At 40.2% G+C, this 21,866-nt stretch overlaps 1 protein-coding gene across 1 annotated transcript in view; it reads right to left on the bottom strand.

Annotated features, from left to right (window-relative positions):
• The window catches only part of TMEM132E (transmembrane protein 132E), a gene marked incomplete at both ends in the record, with an annotated part of 238,057 nt that overhangs the window by 6,635 nt on the left and 209,556 nt on the right, over positions 1-21,866 (bottom strand). Inside the window, 3 exons of the mRNA XM_081313159.1 lie at positions 3,271-3,476; positions 16,098-16,241; positions 17,383-17,575. Coding sequence (XP_081169285.1) covers positions 3,271-3,476; positions 16,098-16,241; positions 17,383-17,575 — 543 coding nt within the window. The remainder of the gene's footprint in view (positions 1-3,270; positions 3,477-16,097; positions 16,242-17,382; positions 17,576-21,866) is intronic.

The following is a 21,866-nucleotide window of genomic DNA, read 5'->3' as shown; positions in this document are numbered from 1 at the left end:
ATCCCAAAGAAATGGGTGGCTATGATACACACTAGTGTGCATATCTGTACATATTCTTGTCATGAGCCACACTCCAAAACAGGGGAGTCTCAGGGCAAACAAAATTAATTTATACTAGCTCAAGAAATGGTTAGTAATTACACTTAATTGTTTGTTTGTAAAATACAGTATCTCGTTTACAAAGCTGGTTGATTGCTATCTGTGTATTCTCTCTCTTTCGCTCTTTCGCTCTCTCTCTCTCTCTCTCTCACACACACACACACACACATACATTCTTATACTCATCCTCACACAAGTCACAACACAGGCAAGTACATGAAGGGAGGGAGGGAGGAAATGGATAGGATGAAAGCGCCATAAGGGGGAGAGAAGGGATGGGGAAATGGAGAGCCAGCCAGAGTGCTCCACAGGTGTTGCAAAATAAATTCACCAGGCAGTTTCTCTTCCCAAGCAACAACTAATCTGCAGGCCTGAAGCCATTAGCATCTCTTGCCTATATGTTTATCTTCATCACTTTTTCTGTCCTTACCATTGAACTGAAGAGAATGCCCTGCCCAATTAATTAATTAGTTGGGGGGAAAAAGATGTTCTGTTGTCAGGTAGATAAGGTAGTCACTCTGATCTCACCATAGTGTCATACAGCCAACTGGATCTTAAAGATGATGGCAACACAACACCAAAATAGGGCAATGCTTCCTGTTGTCCAAAGTGAATATTTTGGATCATGATCATGAACTGAACACTCTCATTTACTGAGCCATGGTTACCGCTTATACATTTTGCAGCTCACAAATACAGGAGTCTAGTATGGAAAGTCTAGGGTTAGCTCAGGTTTACATAGCATAGCTCTCCCTATTGACCACTCAAACATCTGCAGCAGACTTCTCCATCCTATTGCTTTCTGCACTAGTGAAATTATGGGCTTAAGGCAGCAGCCACCAACCTTTTGGGTAGTTTTTCCATGGACTGGGGGGGGGGCTGCCTGGATCCCATGTGTGCACAGATGGGCTTTATTCATTTGCACAGCCTGGCTCCTGGCAGGCACAGACTGTTATTGGTCCTTGGATCAGGGCTTGGAGACCCCTGACTTAAGGCATGTTCTATGCAGGAATTCAAATTAAAGTCTTCTCTTCAATATATAACCCCTCTTCGAGGGAGATGGGTGACTTAGATTAATTAATTAATTAATTAATCAGGCAAAAAGGGGAATCACTATCTCTATGAGTAATTAGTTCCACTGTGCAATTACTCTTCTATATAAGTTTCTTCCTAACATTCAGTTGAATTAACAGAATAATAGAAATAGAAGGAACCTTGGAGGTCTGACTTCAAGCAGGAAACCCTATACAATTTCAGACAAAGGGCTGTCCAATCTCTTCTTAAAAATTTCCAGTGTTGGAGCATCCACAACTTCTGGAAGCAAGTTGTTCCACTGATTAATTGTTCTAACTGGCAGGAAATTTCTCCTTAGTTCTAGGTTGCTTCTCTCCTTGATTAGCTTCCATCCATTGCTTCTTGTTCTGCCTTCTTGTGCTTTGGAGAATAAGTTGATCCCCGCTCTTCCTTGTGGCAGCCCCTGAGATATTGGAGCACTGCTATCATGTCACCCCTAGTCCTTCTTTTCATTAAACTAGACATACCCAATTCCTGCAACCTTTCTTCATAAGTTTTAGCCTCCAGTCCCCTAATCATCTTTGTTGCTCTTCTCTGCACTCTTTCTAGAGTCTCAACATCTTTTTTATATAGTGGTGACCAAAACTGGATGTTGGTATTCCAAGCGTGATCTAACAGTTGGAATCTGCCATCTTAATATCCATGTTTCTTGGTCTATCCAGAAAGGGAAGGGAGGAGAGAAGAGGCAGCACAGCCCACAGATGAACAGGAGACAAAGGAAGAGAGTTTGGATAAGTACTTCCTAGAATCTCCAGGGTATATCTGTTAGGCTGAGGGTGGTAAGGGTTGTGTTTGGCAACATTCTGCCTGTTATGTGCAAGCAAAAGAAAGAAAGAAAAAAGAATTGAACTCTGGCTAAACTGTTCCATGTCATTCTTGGGGTTAGATAATAATAATAATAATAATAATAATAATAATAATAATAATAATAATAATAATAATAATAATAATAATAATAATAATAATAATAATAATAATAATAATAATAATAATAATAATAATATTTATATACCGCCCTTCTCCCGAAGGACTCAGGGCGGTGAACAGGGCAAACATATAAAAATACAAAGATACAAAAGTTAAAAAGAATTAAACACAATGCCCAGCTAAAACAATGAATAGATATATTAAAAACAACAGTAAAATCCCAACCCATCCCCCATGGACAACAACATTGACAAAGTTAACCCTTACTACCCTCAACCACATGTATATACCCTGGGAGATTCTAGGGAGGGGCTATTTCTTTCTGTGTTTCCTCTCCATCTCCAGGTTGTGTTGCCTCTTGTCTCCCCACTTCCCATGCTGGAATGTGCTTCCTCCTTCCTGGGAAGCTGCTGCCTCATTTTAGTCCTTGATATCAGTTCCTCTTCCGTGGGATCATCTGTCACAGTTATCTATTCTGTCTCATTCCAGAGGGCAGACAAAAAAACATGGATATTAAGATGGCAGATTCCAACTGTTAGATCACGCTTGGAATACTAACATCCAGTTTTGGTCACCATAAACTAAAAAGACTCTAGAAAGAGTGCAGAGAAGAGCAATAAAGACGATTAGGGGACTGGAGGCTAAAACCTATGAAAAACGGTTGCAGGAATTGGGTATGTCTACTTTAATGAAAAGAAAGACTAGGGGTGACATGATAGCAGTGGTCCAATATCTGGAATGTGCTTCCTTCTTGCTGGGAAGCTGCTGCCTCACCACAGTCCTTCATACCACCTCCCCCTCCGTGGGCATCATCCCTCACAATTTATCTATTCCCTGTCATCCCAGAGGGCAGACACAGAAACATGGATATTAAGATGGCAGATTCCAACTGAGTGTTAGAAAGAACCTTTCATGGAAGAGTAATTACACTGTGGAACTAATTACCCAGAGAGATAATGATTTCCCCTTTGCTGGATAAACCATCTCACCTCCACAGGCATCATCTTGCACAATAACTGTCATATTCCTACTCGGTCTTCTCATTCCAAAGCTAACCTGCCCAGATGCTTCTATGTCTCTTGACTAAATTTCTATTCCACTAATCATCCCTCCTCGGAAGCTGTTCCAGTTTCTCTAAATCCTTGTTAAAGTATAGAGCCCCAAAACTACCTCCGATCGGGTAAGATGGGAACTCGCCATCCTTTCACTTGGCTGAGGTGTGGGTCAGACAACTCAATATGAAGAGGGAGTTTGGGGACCCAAACGGTCATTTCCAAGAGGGCACTCAGGTGCTCGTAGCTGAAGAAGACACCTGCATTCATGGACCCTCTAGACTCCTTGCCGCTCACAAAGACATAGTCACAGCTGCTGGATACCTATAGAAAATGGGAAGGAAAAAGAAGATGTGGTGAGCCCCTTCTTCCACGTTTTTATGGATTTTGAAGACTTTCAGGTAATTTTCAAAAAAATACCATCGAAGAAGGGACAATTTCTAAATTGGCCTCTTATACGGCTGGTGATTGTTTTAAAGCATTTGAGTCGTGTCTGTAAGAAAGAGGGAAGTGGAAAAAAAAAGATAAGATGGACACATAAGTAAAGAAATAATAGCAACAGCACAGATTTACCGAAGCCTCTCTTGAACCACTCTAATTACCAAATAAAAAAGAGAAGCAGAAAAAGAAATGGTTTGGAAAAACATTTCCATTATAACTAATCAATATGCATATTGGCTAAGTAAACAATGGCCTTTACTAGAGGGACAAGCAGTTAAGGATACTGCATAATTTCACATGCATTTGAACTCTAAAGTGGCTCAGTTAAGAAACCATTTCTATTATTGGCATGCTATAGCCTTTATTGTGGCAAAATAAGCAGGCTGAAAGCTGTGTACTCTGTATAGCCTGCTCCCTGAACTCTGCTGATTTATTTATGTTCTATCAAGTGTACATTTTGAATGTGAATGTTGCAGGAGGAAGGTCCTTGGGCAAACAATACTGAACTGGGCCCAGGAGGCACAATTTTGTCCCCCCACCTGCATCCCAACTATTGCTAAAAGTGACTGGCCACACAAGGTTTGTGCCCCAGTTAAAACGGGTTGTTCTGATGGGATACAAATTCTACTGAAGTGTTATAACCATTCAAAATCGAATGAAATGAATAACATTTATAATAACTATTAGAACACATCTGTATGTATCTTGCAAGCATTTTGGGGAGTTGGAAACTGAAAACAACAAATCCTTGTAGTTATGTTCCTATCAGAGATGGGTGCATCTGCTGTTCCTTCACCCAGGGATATTCTCTGAGGTTTTCCAGCTTGCTTCAATATATCTGCTGTGAGAGAGATGTCAAGGGCCAAAGTTTCCCAGGGCAGAGATGACAATAATACTTGGCTTCAAGGCCATAAAGTAAAGGGGGAAAGTTTACTGAAAGTGTGGGAAAGGGCATGTGAATGTATGTGAAAACAGGAGAGTTATGAATCCAGTCTAGAGAGGCTGTCATCTGGAGAAGAGTTGGTTGGGGAAACACCCTCATAACTTATCAAGCTCTATCAAACTAGTAATAGATATTCACTAAAGACCTAAGAACTGGATTAATTGGAAAACTCATTACACTCCAAACTCAACAGATCAGGACGGCTGATCTAAATAATCACTAGGGAATCAGTACTAGGTTGAGATCAATTTGGATCTGACTTTGGAAAAACTGTTTGCTCTGAGAATGGTAGACCCTAATTTGGAGATACCTATACTCACACTCACAGTGTGGTGAGACAAGTCATTTAAAATCTTTGGAATGGCTTAAAAGGGAATCTGCTTGCTCAGAAACAAAGCAAACAAGGATAGGAAGCATCCTAACAATCAAAAGGGGTTTCATAGAACATTATGATTAAATCTACCCATCATGTTAACCATTTTATTTGAGTACCCGTTACAAATTCTCAAAATTTTGCATATAACAAGGGAGTCATAAAAATTGATGACCCTCTATGAGAAAGAGATAGCAGTCAGTAAGGATTGGGGTGTTGAGCTAAATGTGGTCTCTAGGTGGTGGAACCTTTTCAAATGCCAAACTACAACGTCTTGCCATGAATGAAATCTCAGAAGCAGTTGCCCCATGAAAAAGGTCCCTGGGCTCTTGAAAGAGGAGACATGTGCATGGTCCTAGTGGATCCCCAAAGCTTCCACTTTGCAGCTTTGGATGTTTTGTGATCTTGCAATGTTTCCTATAATTGCATGTGGTGGCCAATGCTAGATAGGCACCATACAAGCTAAAGGGAAGACTCCAACGCTCCTAGAATCCAATAGATCTTGCTAAGGTAACCCAGATCTGGGTTGATTGGGGCTAGACTAGCATCTTCTAATAGTGCTGCCTTTGGGGCATTCATGCTTATGTAAGGTCAAAGTGGGCAAGATGGTGAACTGAAGGTGAGAGGCTTGTATCACAATACTCCAGCTACCACTTAGCCCATTCTGGCCTACACACAGATGAATAGACTTTGGAAATTGTAGGAAGTTCCAAATGTGTTTATTAGTGGACAAGAAAACTTTTAAGAGTCAGTCACCCTCTTTTATGTTCAAATGCTATTAAATAAGAATGTAATAGATGGGAAACAGATCATTCCTTTTATGTTTCTTCTGTTTCTGCTTCTTTGCATGGACCAATGAAATCATCTAATGGATGCTGGGGTAATGCATATCTTTGGCAAGAGCTTTTCATTGTGGTAATTTTGAACACTCAAAATATTATTTTCAGTTTTATGAGTAGCTAATAGACATCTTGTTATACAGGCCACCTCGAGCTCCTGAAAGAAAGATGGCATAGAAATCAAATGCATTAATTTGAATTTTATGCCCATCCCCAAGATGGCAATGAGATGGATTCCCCCCCAGTGCCAAACGACCAAGAGGACGCCCTCAAAATACATGCTGAAAAATATTCATAGATGACTTAAAAGGCTTTAAACATCACAGGGGAAGATGCTGATGTACTTGCCCCACACCGAAAATACTGGAGAATCCTTGCTGCCCAATATGCTACATAGCGTGGGAGGATCTAACGTTAATACTAATGCTACTTCAGCCTTTTGGTTCACTATTATTTTACAACCTCCCTCTTTTTAGTCCTAGCATCTCCGATATTCACTATCAATAACAGCACGTTCTCACAGTTGTGCAACAGGTCAGAATACTGACTTATCTTGCCCAGTAGTGTCTACTCTGACTGGCACTTGGAGAGAAAGAAACGTTTTCACCATTTTGTTCTCTGTGATTCTTTAACTAGAGAGACGGGCAATTGAATCTGAAACATCTTCCATGCAAAACAGGTGGTCTCCCATTGAGGAATGGGCTGTCTCTCAGAAAGTTTCAACCAGAGACCAAAACTGCTGTGAAAATCACGGCTCTCTTCACTTAAATCTCCTCCCTGCCCTTCATAAAGATGTATTTTAATTGGAATTTAACAGCCAAGAGAGTTTAATATGATAATGTGTTTGCCTAGGTCTGTGTCTCTGCACATATGTGTGGTAAAACCTGCTAAGGTCTATTTCCTCTTACTCCCACAGGGTTACTTAAGCTTGGCTTCAACATCCAAGAGACACAAGCTCAGCATGTCTGCAAAGACAATCCCAGCTTGGCATCAGAATAAAAATGAGTCCTGCAATGCATTTCTGGATACTGTGTCATTCATCAAAATAAAAGCTGCTGGGCTGTCACTTGCATCCCTTACACTAATAAACACACCCATCGGCATAAACCATTAGAGATTCTCCCAGCCTCTCAGGACCTGAGAATGCAAATATTACTAAAATTAATACCATCTCAGTTTTAAGATGCCTAAAAAGCAGCTCCTTCCTTTGGCTCATTCTTGCTCTAGTTGCTAGTAAATACAGCCATTAAAATAATCTAGACAAACCTAACGTTGCTTATGTTCTGTTTAGGCAACATATCCAGAATGGGTAAGGAAACCTTCCTAGCTATCAGTAAAAAATTGCACAGGAAGGAGGGTGAAAGAAGCATGTTCATGAGGATTGCAGAGAATCTCATGGTAAGTTTCAAGAAATTGAGTGCAGACTGTTATAGTTGTTATTATTTGCAAAAACAGAAGAGGAGGGTGATGATTGAAAACACCCAGCACAGCATATTGGGAAATACAAATTTTCACCTATTGTATTATTATTAAGCATGTTGTGCAAACACAGCCTGGTAGGGATCACTTTGTGTTTGCTGACCTTTATTTTGAAACTAAAAAGGCAAAAATGATGTTAACGGAAATGGCTATATTTTTTTCATCAATTTTCAGCAATGTGGTCTTAGAACTTGGATGACACAAGGACCTCCATAATTAGATTTGTAGACATGCAGGTTCGCTCAGATTTCTTAGAGTACCAATATTTATTTAATTAGTTGTTCCTTCTCCCAGAATGGCATCGAGAGTCAAAATCAGCATAAAACTGTTACATAAGCCAAAATGAAATAAAAATTGGGAGCTTCCAAGTCACACCAAACATCTATAGCAATTTCCCAGGAGGTTGAACAAGAGCCAGTAAGTAACATTTGCAGGATTTCTCAAGCAGAGAAGAAATGTTTCTGATTCTAACCTAGCTCTATAGGCCATTCCTGGAAATATAATAAGCATCAGATAAGGCTTCAAACTCTTCAGTTCACACAACACAACTCACATTCAATCATTTCTCTGTCAGTTATCTCTCTTCTCTTCCAGTTTTTGCACAGCTTCAAACAAAATCACTTTATCTTTTCATGGTAAAAACATTGCAATAAAATATATATGAGTGAGAGGCAGCCAAACATTGGTCTCCTTCCCATTTCTGATGAGTTCATTACACACAGGGCTGCCTTTTGCTTCCCATCCATTTTAACATTTACCTTAAGGATAGAAAATCAGTGGCCCTTTCAAAGCTGCAGAACTTCAACAGACAGCCATCTCTAATGGGAGTAAGTAGTACCAGAATTTGTAGTTCAACAGCATCTGGAGGGGCCCTGGCCAAGGATTTGGAAGATACCATAAAGATAAACTTCCTTCCCATCTCTGAATTAAGCTGCTGATTTATACTGGGAGAAACATATAGTAATAGCAATAGCACTTAGGCTTATATACTGCTTCACAATGCTTTACAGCTCTCTCTAAGTGGTTTACAGAGTTAGCATATTGCCCCCAACAATCTGTATCCTCATTTTACCGACCTCGGAAGGATGGAAGGCTGAGTCAACCTTGAGCCAGTCAGGATCATACTCCTGGAGTGAGCAGTGAGTTAGCCTGCAGTACTGCATTCTAACCACTGCGCTACCACGGCTCTTATAATATATGAAAAGATGAGGACTGGAAACAAAGTCATAAACTGGATAAATGTTCACAGGGACCTTGTTTCACAATATCTCATCATCCTGAACCACAGCTTAGTACTGGGCTTCAGCTAGCAATCCTAGAGATTCTAGTGAAAAATGCAGATCCCACAAGCGTAAGATTTCCATGCCTCTGTTTAAGAGATTGTTTCAAATTAATCTTGTTCTCCCGAGAACTGTTATTTCTGCAAATGGAAGGAGGCTCTGCTATTTTTTTTCTGCTTCTCAATGAATAGTTTTATGAGTTTCTATGGATTATTTCAGTGTAAGCTGCTAGAAAGGACCCTTGTGGCAGACAATGTAGCCTATGAACTAAACATCAATACAAAGAAATAATTTTCCTGTATTAATTACAAATCAGACAAGGGAGAGATTTGTTCATCCACGGGTTGCCACAGTCTCACAGAAGGAAGCTGCCAACTCCATGCCAGCAACTTAATTGTTTCAAATTAAAATGCAAACCTGTCTTCATAATAGTCTCACATATCATGCTTGTGTGATGTGTTTCTGGACTCAGCATGATCTACAAACAGAAAAGCATATGATTTCTTTATCTGACAACTCTATATCAATGGTTGAAAGCTAGGTTTGTTTTAGGATAACTGACTGTAACTGTAACTTTGTTAGATACGGGTTATGTGGTTTGTGGCTTCCTGTCTTAGTCTTGGTTATTGTCCCATTCAATCACCAAGAATAATTTCGTTATTCTCTAAGCCACAGAGTTATGAAGCAAGATTTGCTAAAAATGATAGGAAAATTGACCAAATTTGATAGAACAAATGAGGAATGAAAAACTGGCACTGACTTGTTTTTGGCTTGTTTAACAAATCATAATTAAAAGTAACCACATTTGCTACAATGTGGGAATGCAATCATCTAGGTCAGAATGGTCTTTTTTTTATAGGAAATGGCTCTTCAAGGACCTGAGGCTTCCCTATTATAGCGGTACCTTGGTAGTCATCATTCATTGGTTCTGGGAGGCACAATGAGTACCAAAAATGATGAATACTGAACAATTTTTTGTTCAGTACATTATCCCATAAGGAATAATGTAGTGAGTCACAAGGCAGCCAACAGCGACAAGTTCTATCTAGCTTGTACATTGTGTACCAAACAAACAATGAGTACCAGGATAAAATGTTCACATCAAAATGCACTGGGTACCAAATTTGATGAATTTCAAAGCAGTTGAGTACCAAGGTACCATTGTACCTTTATCATTTTCTTTTAATCCAGAGGTATATGATCTGAGGCTGCAGAACTGCAAGACTCCCCCCCCCCCAAAAAAAATAGGATAATCCTATCAATTCTACTGGATCTTAGTAGAAAGATAAATTAAGTGAAACCTCCTTTTTATCCAGGTCTTGCCCATGTCTCAAAGGTCAAGTGCAACCCTCACACTGGAAGAAGCTATACACCCTGTTTAAACCAAGAGATTGAAAACTACAACTAAGCTATTGAGCTGTAAGGCTTGCTCCCACTAGTTATATACAGAAATAGATATTTGATTTTTTAATCCTATAGCTGCCCAAACAGTGGAGGGAACCTTTCTGACTTACTATCAGAACAAATAGACTTCCTAAATAATGATATCCATATATAAACCTATATAATAATAATAATAATAATAATAATAATAATAATAATAATAATAATAATAATAATAATAATAATAATAATAATAATAATAATAATAAGAATAAGAAGAATAAGAAGAAGAAGAAGAAGAAGAAGAAGAAGAAGAAGAAGAAGAAGAAGAAGAAGAAGAAGAAGAAGAAGAAGAAGAAGAAGAAGAAGAAGTTGGAAGGGACCTTGGAGGTCATCTAGTCCAACCCTCTGCTCAGGCAGGAAACCCTATATCATTTCAGACAAATGGCTGTCCAGTCTCTTCTTAAAAACTTCCAGTGTTGGAGCATTCACCACTTCTGGAGGCAGGTTGTTCCACTGGTTAATTGTTCTAACCTTAGTTCTAGGTTGCTTCTCTCCTTGACTAGTTTCCATCCGTTGCTTCTTGTCCTGCTCTCAGGTGCTTTGGAGAATAGCTTGACTCCCTCTTCTTTGTGGCAGCCCCTGAGATATTGGAACACTGCTATCATGTCACCCATTACCCTTCTCTTCATTAAACTACACATACCCAATTCCAGCAACCGTTCCCTATATGTTTTAGCCTCCAGTCCCCCAATCATCTTTGTTGCTCTTCTCTGTACTCTTTCTAGACTCTCAATATCTTTTTTACATCGTGGTGACCAAAACTGGATGCAGTATTCCAGGTGTGGCCTTACCAAGGCATTGTAAAGTGGTATTAGTACTTCACGTGATCTTGATTCTATCCCTCTGTTAATGCAGCCTAGCACTGTGTTGGCTTTTTTGGCAGCTGCAGCACACTGCTGGCTCATATTTAAGTGATTGTCCACTAGGACTCCGAGATCCCTCTCACAGTTACTACTATCGAGCAAGGTACCACCTATACTATACCTGTGCATTTGATTTTTCCTGCCTAAATGCAGAACCTTACTTTTTTCACAATTGAATTTCATTTTGTTAGATAGTGCCCAGTGTTCGAGTCTGTCCAGATCCTCCTGAATCTTAAGCCTATCTTCTGGAGTATTGGCTATTCCTGCCAGCTTGGTGTCATCTGCAAATTTGATGAGTTCCCCATCTATCCCCTCATCCAAATCATTGATGAAGATGTTGAAGAGCACTGGGCCCAGAACAGAGCCCTGGGGTACCCCACTACACACTTCCTTCCATGTAGATGCAGTTCCATTGAGGACCACATGCTGAGTACAGCCTGTCAGCCAGCTACGAATCCATCTGGTGGTGATGCTATTTAACCCACATTTTTCTATATTATCAAGTAGTAGGTTGTGATCTACTTTATCAAATGCCTTACTGAAATCCAAGTAAATTATATCTACCGCATTCCTCTGGTCCACTAGTTTTGTCACTTGGTCAAAGAATGCAATAAGGTTTGTCTGGCACAATCTGTTTTTGACAAACCCATGTTGGCTTTTAGTGATAACTTTGTTCACATCAAGGTGTTCGCTGATTTGTTGTTTGATTATCTTTTCCAGAATCTTCCCAGGTATTAAGGTCAGGCTGATAAGTCTGTAGTTTCCTGGATCTATTTTTTCCCTTTTTTGAAGATGGGAACTACATCAGCTCTCTTCCAGTCCTCTGGTAGTTCCCCAGTGCTCCAGGGTCTTTCAAAAATATAGTTCAGTGGTTCTGAGATCACATCTGCCAGTTCCTTGAGAACCTTGGGGTGTAATCCATCTGGATTATACACAAATACACATCTTGTCTTTCCTCTAGTTCAAGGTGGGAAACACAGCATGTCCACCTTCAATTTTATCTCCCCGAAAACAAATCTTTGAGTTAGTTTGGTAGTGCTCTATAAAGTCTTAGTAAGGCCACACCTGGAATATTGTATCCAGTTTTGGACAAATGCTACAAAAAAGTTGTTGAGACTCTAGAAAGAGTGCAGATAAGAAGAACATTAAAGATGGTTAGGGGACTGAAGGCTAAAACATATGAAGAACGGTTACAGGAACTGGGCATGGCTAGTCTAGTGAAGACAAGGACCAAGGGTGACATAATAGCAGTATTCCAATATTTGAGGGGCTGTCACAGAGAGGAGGGGGGGAATCTATTTTCCAAAGCACCCAAAGGCCAAACAAGGAACAAGGGATGGAAACTGATCAAGGAGAGATTCAACCTAGTAATAAGGAGAAACTTCCTAATGGTGAGAACAATTAACCAGTGGAACAGCTTGCCTTCAGAAGTTGTGGGTGCTTCATCACTGGAAGCATTCAACAAGAGACTGGACAGCCACTTGTCAGAAATGGTATAAAGTCTCCTGCTTGAGCAGGCGGTTGGACTAGGTGACCTACAAGGTCCCTTCCAACTCTGTTATTCTGTTAAGAGGAACAAAGTAACTAACTCAAATTCTGTGGCAGAAAGAAGATGGATTATAGTTCAGCACCTGCACCATATTAATCACCCTGGCTTTTCAGTCCATCAAAGCTGCAGCCATTCCTGCTTAACAGACAGCAACACTTCACCTTATTTTTAGACTTGCATAATTTGGATTGGACCCAGGACAGGCTGCACGCAAATCCTGTGTTCAGCAATTAAGCCAGGAATTCCAACACAACCTTATAAGGATTGCTGCATTAAGGCTCACTTTTTGCGTGGCCAAAGTCTTGTTCCTGCACCCCTTGTGTCAGGAGATCAATAGTGCTTTCTTGTTGCACCCACTCAGGGACTCAGGAGACAACCCACCAACAGCATCACCACTCTTCTTGATGCTGAATTACTTACAGTAAGAGATAGCAAGTTGCCTGATGAATGGACTCAGTTTATAGTCCTGACAGAGCAATTTCCACCCTCCTCACTTTGCAATCTCTCCAGGTAAGTGAGAGTTCCTGCCAGACACACCTCTTCACAACATTGTCATAATTCAGTGGGGGCAGAAGCAGGGGTGGGAGGATGTTAAGGAATTTAATGGAAAACAGAAGGTGAAGGGTCAGCAAGTTGATGAATTATTCATCTCAGCATGCATGCTCTGGCCTGCTAGTGCCTTCCCTGGAGCCAGAGACAGCAACCAGGCAAATTTATGAGCAGGAAAGTAGCATGTTAGCCCATCAAAGTGTCTCTCAGCCTACCTGGAAATGTGGACACAGGAAGATGGGGCTCCACTTCCATGTTCAATTTCGCCCCGCTGGGGACCCTAAAAAGGGTAAAAAATCACCCCAGAGAGGTGACGAAGAAGGAGGGGACCCTCGTTGATTGAGGAGTTGGACATCAGGAAAAAAAATCCTAAATGTAAGAACTGCTCAACAAAGGACCAGAGTCTGGAGGTGATGGATTCTTTTTTCTTGGAAGCATTTAAGCCAAGGTTAACATCCATGTATTGGAGATGATGTAGTATTGGATTCCTATACAGAACAGGGTATTAGACTAGATGATCCCTTACATTCTATAATTATATCCTTTGCACGACTGCAAAATCTTGACATTCTCATGTAAGATTTTGATATATTTTTGCCATTTCTATTTTCATTTTGGAGGGCCTTGGGAGCAAGTCTTAGGGATCTGGCAAATGAGGAACTTCCTACTTCTGCAACAGATTATTAAACCATGTAAGATGTAGAAGCTGTAGATAAAGGAAAGCTGCTCTCTTCCTCTCTGCTACCAATAGAACAATGGAGTCACATTCAGTGAAACAGACCAGGCTGAAATTCATGGTAGATACAGATCGTCCCTGACTTACGACCACAATTGGGACCAGAATTTCCATGGCTAAGCAAGACAATTGTTAAGTGAATGGCACCCAATTTTATGACCATTTTTGCCATGGTTGTTAAGCGTACTGCAATTGTTAAGTGAATCGCACGTTCAATAAGCGAATTCAGCTTCTCCCATTGGTTTTATTTGTCGGCAGCCTGTTGAGAAGGTCACAAATGGTGATGATGTGACCCTGGGATACTGCAGCTGTTTTAAGTACATGCTGGTTGCCAAGCACCTGAATTTTGATCATGTGACTGTAGGGATGCTGCAACAGTTATAAGTGCAAGGAATGGTCGTAAGTGCCTTTTTTAGTGCTGTTGTAGGTTTGAACAGTTGCTAAATGAATGATTGTAAGTCAAGGACTACCTGTAAAAGGAAGGACTTAACAAAATAACAGAGTTAGAAAGGACTTTACAGATCTTCTAGCCCAGCCCCTCAAGCAGGAGAGCTTATACCATTCCAGATAAGTGGCTGTGCAGTCTCTTAAAAGCTTCAAGTAATGGAGCGCCCACAACTTCTGGAGGCAAGTCGTTCCACTGGTTGTTTTCACTGTTAGGAAATTTCTCCTTAGTTCTAGGTTGCTTCTCTCCTTGGATTAGTTTTCATCCATTGTTTCTTGTCTTGCTTTCTGGTGCTTTGGAAAATAGGTTGTCCCTTCTTTTTTGTGGTAGCCTCTCAATTAATGGAACACTGCTACTATGTTACCCCTACCCCTTCTTTTCACTAGATTGTTGTTGCTGTTAGTTGCAAAGTCATGTCCGACCCCTTGCTAGATTAGACATACCCAATTCCTGAAACTGTTCCGATTTAGCCTCCAGCCCCCTAATCATTTTTGTTGCTCTTTTCTGAACTCTTTTCAGAGTCTCAACATCTTTTTTTATCATATTTTTGTAATATGGTGACCAAAACTGGATACAGTGGTCTTGTTCTGTACCAGCCTGCTATCGGCCCTGCAGAAAAGGCAGGGACAACCCCTTTTACAAGAAGGCAAGAGGCTGGAATTAAGCCTGCCAAATTTATTGATACAAAAACAAAGAAGACACGAACCAAGAAACAGGAGCTTTTCAAGCGGTTGCCTTCAGCAAACCAGCCCTCCCACGCATTCCCCTTTTATACAGTTTAGGGCGTGGCTTCTCTCTGCCTCCTTCCGAGGTGCCCCATTGCCTTCCTCTGTTTACTCCTGATTGACTGCCTCCTGCATCGGGCGTCCTTGAACAGGGCCAGCTGTGGGTCATCTTCATCCATGCTGTCAGGCTCACACAGCTGGGTCTCTGTCGTGACCAGGTGGGAGGGGCCTGGCTGAGGGCTCTCATCAGCAAGCTCTTCAACACCCCCCTCCTCCTCCTCTGAGTCGTCCAACCCAACTGCCGAACCCACAGGCTGACCCTGAATCACAACAGGTCTTACTAAGACTTTATAAAGTCTAATACTTTATAAAGTCTAATACTTCATGTGATCTTGATTCTATCCCATTGTTAATGCAACATAGGATTGCATTGGCTTTTTTGGCTGTTGCCACACTGCTGGATCATATTTAAGTGATTGTCTACTAGGACTCCAAGATCCCTTTCACAGTTACTGCTACTGAACCAGGTTTCACCTAATCTATACCTATACATTTGGTATTCCTTGCCCAAGTGTAAAACTTTATTTTTCTCTATATTGAATGTCATTTTGTTAGATATAGCCCAGTGTTCAAGTCTGTCAAAATCCATCTGGATCTTGAGCCTATCTTTTGGGGTGTTGGCTATTTCTGCCAGTTTAGTATCATGTGCAAATTTGCTGAGTTTCCCTTCCATTCCCTCATCTAAATCATTTATGAATAACAGCATTATACATTGTGACTTCGTCACAGTGTATAACACTGATGAAATATAAGCCAGATAGCTTTAAAAAGAAACAAAAGTGTCATGATGATTGTAAAAAAATTCCATGTTCAGAGGCACTGACACTGACACTAACACTGAAAAGAAATATTTAGAACAACTGCAACTATCACTGCCAAATCAGCAGAAGTATTTGGCCGTCCAGTATCAGAAATAAAAAAACTTGACCCCAAAGTAGCAACTCTGCATTCTGGGTTAACAAAATATAACCTGCTGCCTCAAGGAAATAAATCTTAGTATGAACTATTATGATGGCTTGGTGCACACAGCTTGCTAAGACAATAGTTAAGTTCCTGTAAGACAGAGATTCATGCTCAACGCCATTTTAGCTCATGCTAGCATCCAATACAAATCCAACCCCTACAATACTGCCTTGGTTGGCCATTCCTTCATAATACCAGGCCATCCAGCTTCAAGAATGTGTACTTTCCTCCCATGCGTCAGCCCCTTCACCCACCTTGATGATGTCCTCATTGCTGGACTTGCATTTGGCCATTGCTGAAATATCCAAGATAACTCCTGTCATCTCTATGGCGATGATCTTCACAGGGATGGCAACTGTCCGTCCTGTGAGGATGGCTGTATTGATGATTTCTGTATCCTTAAGGATGATAAAGGAGGCCATGTTTTATTGAGTGGAATGTGGTCCCACCATCTTCTCCTCATGAGCTCATTTTTGCAGGATATCCAGGAAGGTTTGTTTGAGATGCTGTTAAGCTTTGCAAGGATGCTTGAGCCCAGGGAATTCTTCCCAACTTGGTGTTCTACAGCTGTGGTAGCTACTAGCCATGCAGTTAGGGATTATGGGATTAGAAAATCAGCATTGCAGGGCACCAGTTTGGGCTAGACTCCTCTAGAAAATGCTATTTAATGGCATAAATTCTTGAGAGTTATTCTCAAATGTTTAGGGTAGTAAACTGGAGAACATAAAGATACATACACAAAAGCTTGTTTTCACTGCTTCCCTAACAGTGTGTACATTAAGTAGTTCTGATATTGGCAACTGGTGAGGTATAAGTCCGTCCATCCATCCATCCATCCATCCATCCATCCATCCATTTATTTATTTATTTGATTTTTATCCTGCCTTTATTATTTTTATAAATAAGGCTACAAACATATTTAATACTCCTCCATCTTCCTATTTTTTCCACATATTAACATTAATATATGCAAACATAATAGCAAAGCATATGTGTTTAACACACACACACACACACACACACACACACACACACACACACACACACACACACAAAAGCCAGACAAAACTCTTATAGCACTGATTTTAAGAAAAGGTTCATACCAGACTAAGCAATTAAGTAAACTGTTTGATTTAGAGTTAGCATGTTATATGAAGCCAACTAATATGCTTTGTATTGTAAACTGTAATTTATGGCTGAGTGAAATGGTTGGATCCAACTAATTGTGTTTGGTTAAGGAAACTAAAGCGTAACTGCCTCGATTCATTCATCATACTAAGACATGGTTTAGTTATTTCTCTGTGTCAAAATGATGAAGCAAAGGTTAGGTAGAATGTTTAAAGTCGCTATCCATTTTAATTCGTATCACCCAATATATGGGTATCTCTACTTTCAACCCTAAACTAAGAGTCTCATTGCTCACACATAATGAAGTTAGAGGAATTAGATCAAGCATCTGAATGCATATTTCAGGTCTAAAATAATAGCCAGGCAGAGAACTAAACTGTCTTCTAGCTTACTTCTAAGATAGAAGCTCACCATGGCCAGGGCAAGGATGGCACTGATATCCCTCTGAATTACTGTCAGCTCAGTCACAGCCTTCTCCAAATCAGGCGGTGGGTTGCGACCCCGATAGTCTATATGCCACATGATGCGTCGAGTCACTGATTGGCTGGTGAAGTTCTCCATTTCAAAGTCCAGCTGCATGATCTCGTAGGGCGAGTCCTGGTCCCTGGCAGGAGAGAAAGGGGCTTGGATGACACCTGATACTACAGGGAGGGTGGGAGGGTGGGGAGGGAGGGACAGAGCATTCAGTCTGATAAACATTAGAATTTATTCTCATATTTGGAAGATGCTCATGACTCCAACCCCCTTTAGCATTACCTTATCTTTCTGAGAGGGAGAGAAAGTTGTCTAATGTCAGCCCTCCTGAGAAGATTTAAAGTTAAAGGTAAAGGTTCCCCCGCACAAGCATGCTAGTCGTTTCCGACTCTAGGGGCCAGTGCACATCTCCGTTTCAAAGCCGAAGAGCCAGCGCTTGTCTGAGGACGTCTCCATGATCATGTGGCCGGCATGACTAGACACCAAAGGCGCACGGAATGCTGTTACCTTCCCACCATAGTGGTCCCTATTTTTCTACTTGCATTTTTACGTGCTTTCGAACTGCTAGGTTGGCAGAAGCTGGGATGAGTAACAGGCGCTCACTCTGCTACGCGGCACTCGGGATTCAACCCGCCAAACTGCCAACCTTCTGATCGACAAGCTCAGCGTCCTAACCCACTGAGCCACCGCGTCCCTGAGAAGATTTACTGCTCTTCAAATCATCTTCCAACAGCCACCCCAGCAGGCTAAGCAGTACAAGAACCTTAAATTGCTATATGAATATTTGGTGGTGGTAGGTTTTTTTTTCTTCTGCCACGTTCCCTTTTTCCTTGCATGCAATATCTTTTTATACTATACTGTCAAGGTGGGGTTCTCTCATTTTACTGATCTATAATCCGCCTTACTAGCTAAACTACAAGGCTTTAAACAAACAAATATTATTTCTGCAAACATTTGTGGATTTTTTTTTCCTCATCAAAAGACATCCCTGACAAAATATCATATTTATTACATTACTGTTGCAGTATTCAGGTTGCTTGGTAATAAACTGCTAGACATTATAAAAAGATTAGCCCTTGATAAAATGGTTTACTTAAAAAAATATTATTCCAGCAATTGCTCAAGAGCAAACTGTGTTACTCTACCTTGGAATAAGTCTTTGTGTGTTGTCCTTAGTAAGACTTACACAGGACTGCACACTGTGAAAGAATTACTAGCTCTATCTAAAACATTCTAAATGTAAGTACCTGGACTGCATGCAATCTTCTTTAGAAGTTATTTATCCACTGAAAGACTATAATAGAATGTTGAAAACAGAATAAAAATGTGAAACTAAGTCAAATGCAGTGACTGAAAATTATTTATCTGCTAGGAGGGAAAGGAAGCTATAGCAGCAATTCATATACCACTTCAACTGAAAGCAAGCCTAAGCTTATGCAAAAATGAGAAATAACTCCAATTTATCAGCTACCACCTAGTCAGTGATTAAGGCAAGGGTTGGCATCCCCAGAGCCCCTTCCTGCATAGATCCCTCTGATTGTCAAAAACTGTTCTTGTTAATCCTTGGCTCAGCCTTACATCCTTCTGAGGTCGGTAAAACGAGGACCGAAATGATTGGGGGCAACATGCAAATAATGCTTCTACCTTGTAAACTGCCCAGAGAGTGCTGTAAAGCACTATGGAATATATAAGACCTAAATGCTACTGCTATTATTTTAACCTAGGAAGTACAAGAAACTAACGTAAGCACTACAGCAAACTAAACACAGTAGTGAAAAAAAATATCCAAAGACAACCAGAGAAAGACTGCATTCAATCTGGTTACTGAATTTATTTATTTATTAGATTTTATCCCAGCTTTATTACTTTATAGATATCTCAAGAAGTGAACCTATCTAATATTCCTTTCTCCCATTTTCACCACAATAATACCCCTGTGGGATGGATTGCCCTGACTGGCCCAAAGACACCCAGCTGGATTTCATGCCTAAAATGGGACTAGAACTCATAGTCTCCTAGTTTCTAGACCAGCACCTTAATTAATTCTCTCATTTTTCTGGGTTCACGCATTCACTCACAAAATGGAACAAATGGGTGGAATTTGCACCACTTCCTAAGTCGCAAAGATTCACACAGACCAAGCTTAATGTGTTTTCTTCAGTTTTTATCTGAACACAGTCCGAAAAAAAAGAAATCCTACCCCTGTAAGAACATAGCATGACACAGTTGGTATCACTATCCAACTATGCCCAGGTGGCATAGTGGTTAATCGAACAACCAGGAGGTCGATTCTGACAGGACTCAGGGTTGACTTAGCCTTCCATCCTTCTGAGGTAAGTAAAATGAAGACCCAGACTGTTGGGGGGCAATATGCAAATAATGCTGACATTGTAAACCACCCAGAGAGTCCTGTAAAGCACTGTGGGGTGGTATATAAGTCTAAATGCTGTTGTTATTGCTATCCTGTCAGTTGTATCATATTGAACTATAAAGTATGTTCAATGGCCACCAAAGAATTGATTCACACATGTGGTATCTCCTCTTGGGTCTCTTAGCTGCTCCATACTGCAACTGCCTCTCATTCTGCAGCTCCAAAATTGCTGTTGGGGAAAAAAAATCAAGATATTTGTGGTAATATGGGGATTTTAAACTGATATATTCTCCATGCTTTTTTCTATTTGGTCAGCTCTCCTGGCTTCTGTCCCCAAATCTCCCTCTCTTTCATTGAAACCAGTAATCAGAGTTAAAAAATACAAGATAAAAACAAAACAAAACCTGTTCAATACTTCTGATGTTATTCTTCAGAGCCAGAAAAAATAAAAACCTACCATAAATAAACAGCAAAAAAGAGCATAAAAATAAATTGTGCTCTAGACCAGCAAAAAGAAACACAAACGCTCTTGAGAGTAAGATGGGCGATCTATAAATTTCATAAATAAAAATATAAACACCATATAGCAAGGGCTCAACTAACATCCAGACCCAAAGTCCTTAATGCTTTGCAAAAAGAAAACAGGACTGGGACTATATGAATGACAGGGATATACCGTTCCTGAGGTCTATTCATTGTGTTTTAAGTAGCCCTTACAACCAACCACTTAAACACAGTTCAAAGTTATGGTGGACATCCCTTCCTAAGGCTACTTATGACACAAGTTAGAAGTTCTGACACCTGCCCCCCCACCCCATTTTGCAGTCACATGATTCCATTGTGGTGGCGCAGTGGTTAGAATGCAGTATTGCCAGCAGTTCAATTCTTACCGGCTCAAGGCTGACTCAGCCTTCCATCCGAGGTCAGTAAAATAAGGAACCAGATTGTTAGTTGACCATTTGTAAACCGCTTAGAGACTGCTATAAAGTATCATGAAGTGGTATATAAGTCTAAGTGCTATTGCTACTGCTATTTTTATTTATTTATTGTATTTATTCCAATTTCAGGAAATCAGGAAAACCCTGATTTTTGGCTATCATGGAAAACCAGAGAGCTGCAGAAAGAATATACCAAGCAAAAACACTTTCCAGAAGGAGATCTATGCTATGTTGCAACTAATCCAAACAACAATGATCTCAAACCACGAGGAAATTAAAAATAACTTTGAGAACATAAATGAACACATCTCCAATTTAACTTTACAACACAAAAATTCTCAGAAAATAAAAATAGAGAGTGAGCAGAAAAAACAGATATCTGAATATGAGACAGAGGAGAAAGATTTTAAGATGGAATTTAACAATACAAAGAAGTTTGACTTAACCCAGATTGGAAAAAACCTATAGAAAATTCTGGACATGGAAAAGACAACATATACTCTAAGATTACAAAATAAGTTTGAGGACAAGAAAGAAGATTTGACAAAATGAATTTTGCCAGGAGAACTATGAGAACTTGAGAGAGAAAAAATGATAAATAAAATCAAGAAAGAGAGAAAGAAAGAGAGAAAGAAAGAAAGAAAGAAAGAAAGAAAGAAAGAAAGAGAAAGAAAGAAAGAGGGAGGGAGGGAGGGAGGGAGGAAGGAAGGAAGGAAGGAAGGAAGGAAGGAAGGAAGGAAGGAAGGAAGGAAGGAAAAGAAAGAAAGAAAGAAAGAAAGAAAGAAAGAAAGAAAGAAAGAAAGAAAGAAAGAAAGGGAGGGAGGGAGGGAGGGAGGAAGGAAGGAAGGAAAAGAAAGAAAGAAAGAAAGAAAGAAAGAAAGAAAGAAAGAAAGAAAGAAAGAAAGAAAGAAGGAAAGAAAGAAAGAAAAAGATTCTCAATAAATACGAAGGGCGAAACCTTTCTATAAAAACATCTTAACTGTTTTGCCTTTTGTACCTGCAACAACGTTTACAAGATTATGGGAAGATTCTTTGATTCAACGAAGCATATTGATCAGGAAAGATGTTTGGGGGGGGAAAAAGGGTAAAGTGAGAATTAAGGAATTAAATGA

This window comes from Vipera berus, assembly GCF_964194415.1.
Source record: "Vipera berus genome assembly, chromosome: 1".
Classification (NCBI taxonomy): Eukaryota; Metazoa; Chordata; class Lepidosauria; order Squamata; family Viperidae; genus Vipera; species Vipera berus.
This window is presented reverse-complemented; position numbering and strand designations above follow the sequence as displayed.